Source organism: Coregonus clupeaformis, chromosome 10 (genome assembly GCF_020615455.1).
Source record: "Coregonus clupeaformis isolate EN_2021a chromosome 10, ASM2061545v1, whole genome shotgun sequence".
Taxonomy (NCBI): Eukaryota; Metazoa; Chordata; class Actinopteri; order Salmoniformes; family Salmonidae; genus Coregonus; species Coregonus clupeaformis.
This window is the reverse complement of record NC_059201.1, coordinates 53,072,091-53,080,687: the sequence shown is the minus strand read 5'-3', so window position 1 is coordinate 53,080,687 and position 8,597 is coordinate 53,072,091. Positions and strand designations below refer to the sequence as shown.

Below are 8,597 nucleotides of genomic sequence, written 5' to 3'. Positions count from 1 at the left end.
AAATAGGCTATATGCCTATAATTTGTAGAATCCCTAGGAAATATAGTCACAAACGTTTTGAAATTATTTAGCAATTCCATTCCAACAAACAATGGGACTAGACTAACTGACAAAAATGGGTGATTGCAAAAAGTTTACATTCGCTGAACTTTATTGAAGAGTTGAATACAAAGATAATATAGCAAGTTCGGAATTGGGCAACAACCTTTGCAATGTATCTGATTCCGAGGTTTTACGCACTAACGTAAACCTAGAAAGTCGGCTAGAAAGTTAACATTTGTCGCCACCACGTGGCCATTGTGGCCAGCTATTACATCAAGCCGATATTTTAGCAAGTTAGGAAATGGAAAGTAAATTCAAATAATTAGCAGGATAAACTGAGACTGGGGGTGATAACTTTAGGCCTATATTCCCAGAGTTCTATAACTATACCATTTGATTCGTCTTGTTGCCAAAAATATGGTTTTAACTCTAGGCACTTGTCGTGAAAGAAGATGGTTTTTGCTATTTGAGCATTGAGCTATGCTACATAGGCCTATATGCTCTGATGAAGGTCCACAGTGATTTGATGAACTTTTCGCTAACGTGCAAAGATCGAACGAGAGAGACCAGGGTCCCCTACCAACCGTGGTGGGTTATAGGACTCATGCATGTACATATGTTTTATGTGAGTTATGTCTTCACTGTAGATAATAGACCTACTGTATGTATTTCTTTGAACTTAAAATGTCAGTTTCACAATCATTTTTATTACAGAGCCTATATGTACAGTAGCTTTAATCTACTTTCAGATATGTACACAGAGAGGATATAGTATTGGTGCAGGTTTACCAATAAGCATCAACCACAGATTGGCACATACAACTGAGAACAAGTACAGTAGTTAGCACCAATGTAGAACTCACAGTTTTCTGATAGACCCTACAGCCTAAATATGTTGTTCAAAAATTAACTATACAGTAGCACTACATTTCACTAATTCATCACAAAATCAATCAACAACATCACAGGTTAAGATTATTGTCAATGCTTACTTTTCAAAACGACATCAATCAAGATATTTGGTTCAGTTTCAGAATTGTTTCAGTTTGAAACAACATATTTTATTTTGGGAAAATGCATGTCAGTCAATACAGTATATACTGATCTGAGCAAATATTGTATTGTTGCCCTTTTCAATAACATAATAACCGCCCCATCCTTCAGCTGTTTACCAAAACAGTGGCGGGGTCACCACTTTGGTGTTGTTTAACTGCAGATTGGCCCTTTAAAATGCAGAGTTCCTACTTAGTCTCTTCACCATCATTATGGAGTGGGAGAGCAAATGGTATACACTGTCGGCCAGTGGCCAGTTTACAGACACTTTCACCGGAGATTCTCCATTGAGCATTTGTTTTAGTCCAGGACTAGGCTTAATATGGGTCCAGGGAATAAATCAGTGTGGATTGGCACATGCTCCACACACCCCAGGCAGTTTTTTAGTCAAATTGAGCTCCATAATAATGATTGAAATGTTAAACATATTTAAGGAAACCACATGAGGTTCATTAGAAGAAGAAAAAAGAACTAAAAGGAAAGTATTGCCTCATAGAGCTACTAGCATTAAAGAGCCGTCAACACTGTACAGCATTCAACTGAATGTGTATGTCATCAAACATACACGGAATGATGTCAACAAGTCATGATTGAGGACAGTCAATACAATGAGACGTTTGCGAAAGATTGTGAGAACTACAGTCCAATGGACTTTGTGAGAGATTGAGAACTACAGTCCAATGGACTTTGCGAGAGATTGAGAACTACAGTCCGATGGACTTTGCGAGAGATTGAGAACTACAGTCCAATATTACACCGAAGAGCATTCAAAGTCCTGCCCTATACTACAGTACATGTAGGACTCTAGACTGTGGCCAGCCAAGTAGTTCAAGTGTTTGACACAGAAGTGTTGAGTTTCCTGTGTATTTTTCTGACCACTGAGAACATCCTCCATGACAGTATGTGCATTTGAAATATACATAAAAATGGCAACACAAAAAAAAAAACGTTTAAGGCTTTTACAGTTGCACGTCATCTTTCCAATCCATAGTATAGTTCTTATGTGACATTAAATAATCGAGACAGAGAGAGCTTCTTTGGCTTCTCTATGATGTTGGAGTACTGCTACGAACACAGTGGTGTGTGTGAAATCAGCGCAACAGGGGATCAGTCTCACTAGTCTCACCATGAAACAGGATTTGAAAAATGAATGTGGCATGGCAGTTCGATATAAGTTGTTTCACTGCACCATCTACTTTCATCATGTATCATCACTTATCAGGCACCACGTTACACTCTCATGATGCATTCATACATAGCCTGGCTTACATCTGTACTAGATCAGAGACACGACTCAACACTAAACTATTACATACGCGTTTAATAACGCGTTCAACAAAACTTTGATGAACATCAAAAGACAAACCCAAACACTTGTTATAACAGAGACCTAAATTCAAATTTCAATTTCACTTTTCAGTGCAGCAACACACAACAAAGCAATAACAAAGCAAATACTATTTGAAATCTTTCAAATACTTTGGGGTCTGGGTGAGCCTTCCGGGGGCGGGGGGGGGTGCCAGTTCTTGCACGTTTGGGGCTATTCCATTGCTTACATTGTGCCAGGCCAGCTCAAACAAGCACAGCTAAAGTATTTGAAAGATTCCGAATACTATTTGAATCCAGGGTCTGATATCAATGTAATTTGTTGTTTTTATCTGGTGCTATAAAATGTTTCTGAAGATGCATCGCTACAAGGGACATCTCATCTAGTATAATAAGCCCCCTAAACTGACAAATGTGTTTCAATGCTTATTTAGAAGTCTAAAGTACATGACAAGAGCACCTCCTGAAAGGTTGACCTGTGTTGCTATTCATTTCCTCTATGGAGCCCTTGGTGACAAGTGTTCTTGTGCATGTTATGTTGTCTCGTCGGTCCCTCTTCGTCTTGTCACACTCTTCGGAAAACTTCGAAGAGGGAGGCCACAGAGTGCATGCGGTAGAAGAGGTTCATTGGCACTGCAAAATTGAGAACTGTTGTCCATATGGTGAAGCCAAACGTCTCCTGCTCCAGGCCATTGTCATACTGGGGTCTGCAGCCAAAGGCGGGGAGGATCCAGAGCTGCAGGAAGGAGACACCAAATAAAGTTAAACCTAACTTTGTGATGTTGTTTTTTGTTTTTTTGTGTGTGGTGAATATGTCTTGTATTTTCATAGACTCACACACAATACATTTCCCTACTGGAACATTGCATTGAAGGTAGAGAATAAAAGTAGCTAGTAGGGTAAGAAATGGGGAATGCTATGCGTTTGAGAACTAGCTATACCCTAAGACAATAACATCAATGCTGACTATTATAATTAAATAAATCATAAATGATAAGTAAAAAACAGCAAGCTTACTGAGATGTTGCACATGAAGAGGAAGACAGCAATGTTCTTCAGAATCTGCCTCTTCTTGCTCGGGGTCTCCGCCACGTTGTTCCCGACGTGCAGGGGCACTGCTGAATGTTTCCGTGGGCTGAATGTTCCGTAAACCTGTCCGTTCTCCTCCTGCTCGTTCTCCAGCGTGACACAGCCCTTGTCTGGGTTCTCGTACGCCCGGTTGATGATGCCATTGTAGGGCGGAGCCAAGGAGGAGGTCACAGAGTAGATCTCTGGCACAGGCCCTGCCACCTCAGCGTCCTCCCTCTCACCGTCCTCCCGCTGGCGGTAGAGGGACTCTATGATGAACAGGTTCTGGATGTACTTCTCCAGGACGATGAGCAGCGAGTACATCAGGTTGGTCCAGCGGTAGCTCGGGCTGCTGCCTGAGGCTGCCACAGCCACTACGCTGCACCAGGACATGAGCCAGGAGCCCACCGACGATCCGAACAGGATCTCTGTGTCCAGCGTCCGCGAGGGGTTCTTGGTGGTGTCCATGGGCATAGGGTCGGCACGGTATATGAGCAGACCCGTGGCCCCGGCCGAGCACATGAACACCAGCATGACGATGCCGTAGCAGTAGAACATTGCGATGGCCGACTCCCGGGTGTCCATCGACTCTTCCACATGGATGATGTAGACCACCAGCACACCGATGGTGCTGGCCAGGGCAACGAGACCCAGGATGGGGCCAACCACCAGCCCTTGGGTCCTGGTAGCCGGCCTTTTCCGGTTGTACTGGAGGTCAATGCTGCGCCCTATGTTCTTCCACATGACAAAGAGCATTGCAGAGACAAAGATGTGGTACTCGATGTTGAAGGGGTAAAGGTAGTAGAGGCTGTTGGAGAACATGGAACAGGCGCTGGTAGTGCAATTACAGTGAGGCTCCATATCCACTGAAACACATAAAAAAACAATATCTTGTCAGTTTCAAGCACAGTGAAATCCCACTTCTGCCACCATAATGTGCTTTACAAAACAGTGACCTCCAATTTGTGTATACAAGTAGACTACACAGAGGATGTAAACTCCCAAGTTATTCAAATATTTAAAACAAATATGTATGGCAATAAAGTATATTTCAACGTTTTTTGCATGTTTTTTGCATGTTTTTTTGTGTCTTAATCAATTCTTTGCCATCAGAGTCTAAAGCAACAATACACTTCAGAGTGAGGTAGGTCTGGAATTTAGAATACAGTTATTTACCAAATGAATTGGTCTGGACTGGAATTTAGAGAAAATGTCCTGTTTGGGCCTCCCAGCTCAATGTCCTAGTCATTTCAGTTTTGACAATCTTCATGTAGCAGTGGGTCTGATAAATATGACCACAAACTGCTCTTCACATGTGTGATGAGGATCATCAGGTTGGTGGATCAAGTGGATCAATCAACCTTCTGAACACAAAAATACACAATTCCACAAAATGGTATACAATGACTTTCAGTCTTTCCTCGAAATAATACTTCCCTTGTACTTGAAGCCCCTACCATTTGTATTACTCTTTCCTAGTGCTGCCCTCTAGAGACTGCTTTTAAACTCAACCCTGTAGCACCACTATCTCTACCCACTCACGACCCCTCCCCAAAGGGTCCCACTACGGTCCTGCTCTCTTTAATTAAAAAGGGAACAACAGCGGCACAGTCAGCCGGATATGAGGGGGCCGGTGGAGCAGCCACGGCTTAAGATGTATCAGTTACTGTAATTGCAGCGCCCTTGGGAGCAGCCCGGCTTGGGACAAAGGCGTCTGAGGTCGCTCGAGCTGGGGGGGGGCGGGTGGTGGGGGCCAGCGACCGTGCATGTCTCGTGAAACCTAAGAGAGAGGCGTTCGACACAAACAAGACCTGCCGGACTGCCTAATCCATCCCACCTTCCCCTCCAACCCCCCTCGCACCCCTGTCTTTCATCCAATGAAGTGAGCTTCTCAAGTGAACTATTGTCCTTTTTTCTTTGGGTACAAGCAGCCACTCGACCCCTGGTCTCCTTACCTATGGTGAGGTTTACATAGCCCAGGGAAGAGAGCCTTCTCTTGTGGTTGTTTAGGAAGTGCTCAGCCTCAGACATCACACCGTTGCACCACAGCAGCAGGTTGGTGAAGACTGCATGGATTACACCAAATCTGAGGGAAACACACATGAAACAAAATGGAACAATATGAATTTACAATGACATTTTAAATTAGTATAATGGTTATAACAGGATAAATAAACTCATCAACTGTTTTACTGAATTCCACCAATGAAAAATGTACTTGAGCATAACCTAAACATACCGTAGGTTTGAGAGGCTTGCATGGGTTGTGACAATCTCAAAATACTGGTTTATTATATTTTACAATACCTTTCAAAGGTCTCGAAGGCCTTGATGACGTCCTTGATGTGAAACCAAAGGAAATGCACCTAAAACAAAACTCTAAATTATATTTGTATCATAGCACTGACAAGACACACTATATAATAAAAAAAATTAAAAAATTAAAAATTCTGGTGAAGGCTTTCATTTGGACTGTGAAAATGAATAATCAGAATGTGAGGCCATATCAAGCGACCTTTCAACTGATGGATTACCTCCGCCTGTGCTACATTAGACTCCAATAACATGGACAATGACAGGATTATGTTGTACAGACAACTCTCTTTCTTACCTGAGAAACAAAGCGTACATTATTCCACTTCAAGACAAAGCACTATACCTGTTGAAGTGGTATTTCGATACCTTTACTCAATAACTTTTAAACAGAGCAGCCAGCTTACCTGTAACACTTTATATATTTAAGAGGGTAAAGGGGTTTATACATGGTTTATAAGCTGTTAATTGTTACTTTATAAATCTGAAATAAACAGTTAGCCTATGTACATTGTAATTGCAGGCTCTAATAACACATTGGTTTAAACTGTGTGCTTGTCATTTCGCTGCTTGGAAAATAATGAGCTTATATGTCTGCACTGTCAATAATAACAGTAATAATCAATAGAGCATTCATAAGTACATTGTTATTTTGGTGCTTGCTTAATAATCTTTAAATGAATAATTAACCGTTTATAAATTACAGGCCACTTTACAAATCCTTGTAAGTATAGGCCATAATGAAAAGCGTGATCAAATCAACATAGAATGGGGGTTGTATCTTACCTGTGCTATTGTGTGAGTTGCGTGGATGATAGGGTACACCCCTAGAACAGCCGACACGCATGATCGATAGCCCACAAAATACCCAATACGGAAGGCATCCATGATCAACGAGAGGAGCGCAAGAAGAGTTAGCCCACCTATATCAATGAAAGATTCGTTATTATGGGGCTGCATCGAAACGAATAACTATGCAAATCAACCTTTAATTGCTTTTGATGTCAATAAAATGTTTGAAAAACAAGAACACAAATATTTGGAAAATAAGCCCCATTAGCTACTTGAGAAGCATTAAACTATATAAAACATTGAAGATATCATGTAATACCACATTATTCTTATGGACTAATAACGACCTTGAGATTAAATAAATACATTCGCAACACCATTTTACGCAAGGAAAAGCCTAAATCTTCCAAACATGCGTGCGTCAGCTTCACCTCTTATCCAACAGGTAGTAGCATGCACATCCTTTTCTGGCTGTAAGTTACTCTGCCTGTCTCTGCTCACGATGTACCATATCATCCATATCAGCTGGAGGATCATGAGGGTCGTGATAAACGACAGCAGGTGCTCTTCCTTCACGGATGCGCCATGGTGCGCAATAGCCAGCATCAACGACACGCCGATCAAAAGTAAATTAGTCCCATACTGGCCGCTCAGGATCTCCGCATTCTTCTGCGGATAGTCCTCAGTCAAACTGACTTTCAACTTGGTGAATATTTTCTTTTCTCGCTCTGAGCTGGAGGACGAGGTAGAGGAACTGTGACTGTAGGACTTATTTAAACACATAAGGTCAAGGCCACCGTGCTCAACCATGGCGCCGAAATCTGTAACATTCGAGTCCGAAAGTAAGAGCAATGTCAAAACTGTGCGCTATAAGTGCATTTGTGGAAGGCCAAGTGCGCAACCTGTTGTAAAAAGGCGGGGACGCAAATGGATAGGAACTGTGCCAACTACATGTTGATTCAGTCCAAAGACGGTCTCATTTGTTTCGCATGCTTTCAGTGTCCAGTTTCACTAACATGGTGTGTTTGACGTAACCTATTGTCACCCTGAACCATTTAGCTGAAATTAGGCTACTTTATAGCGCATTATATACTCGCTTGATGGGTGAATTCAGATGAATAGATTGAGTTTCAGCCATCGGTGACCCCCATCCATTGTCCGTTTGGATCTGCCATACGTTTTTTTGCTAAATTGGTGGACTAGTAGTGCCAACCATTCAATTAATCTACAGAAAAAAATAACGTGATCATGGAATAATTTAATCCCCAAAAAGCTTTTTCGTCCACGGATCCTCGTTTCTATAGTCGTTGCCAACTAGCACTGCTGTCCAAGTCTCTGAAATCCGTTTTGAGGGGTTATCTCGTGTAAGATAAAAAGAAAACGATATTTGTCAAACCACTTAGGCGAGGTTTTACAGGTATGGGGCTCAGACTGTTCCCAACTCTCCAAATATTATCGTACCCAAACGCCCTTCAGTCCAATTGCCCGTAAGCGTTTACCTCCACTTGCCTAGTCATGGTTAAGAACTATGCTTTTCAAGAGTGAAAAAAAACAGAATCGGATTTCAATGGTCGAATTTACAATGGCCCTTTTTGTAAATGGATTTGTTGAAGTAGGAGGACTCATCTTCAATGAGAATGCCCCCCCAAAAAAAAGAAAATGCACTAAGGGCATGTTTTTTTTTTTATGTGAGGGGGGATTATAGGTAACATCAAAATTAACCTAGTCTACAATATGTTTATCAAATGCATGATAACATATTGCATGCAATAGGGTATCAATGTGTGGTAGTTAGTGTGAGATACACTTAGTGAAATTGATACAGGTAGGAGTAATGGTTTAACAATGGGAGCCATTATATTTCAATATCCGTCGGGAACTCTGGGAAAATCTGACCGGGTAACCCCTGACCTAGATGTTCTCCCGAATGGTTTCCACCTTTTACGCATGACTCCAAATTCCCTTTGGTGCTTTTTATGTTGCCATAGCTGCAGTATTATAGG

The 8,597-nt window shown here is 41.8% G+C and overlaps 1 protein-coding gene across 1 annotated transcript; it reads right to left on the bottom strand.

The window, feature by feature from the left end:
* Positions 1–2,639: 2,639 nt before the first annotated feature.
* otop1 (otopetrin 1) lies at positions 2,640–8,112 on the bottom strand. Its single transcript, XM_041889303.1, has 6 exons — positions 7,026–8,112; positions 6,589–6,725; positions 5,797–5,855; positions 5,445–5,575; positions 3,439–4,355; positions 2,640–3,157 (listed from the first exon to the last, which is right to left on the bottom strand). The coding sequence occupies exons 1-6, from the start codon at positions 7,402–7,404 to the stop codon at positions 2,987–2,989; spliced, it is 1,794 nt and encodes a 597-aa protein (XP_041745237.1). The 5' UTR covers positions 7,405–8,112; the 3' UTR covers positions 2,640–2,986.
* Positions 8,113–8,597: the final 485 nt, after the last annotated feature.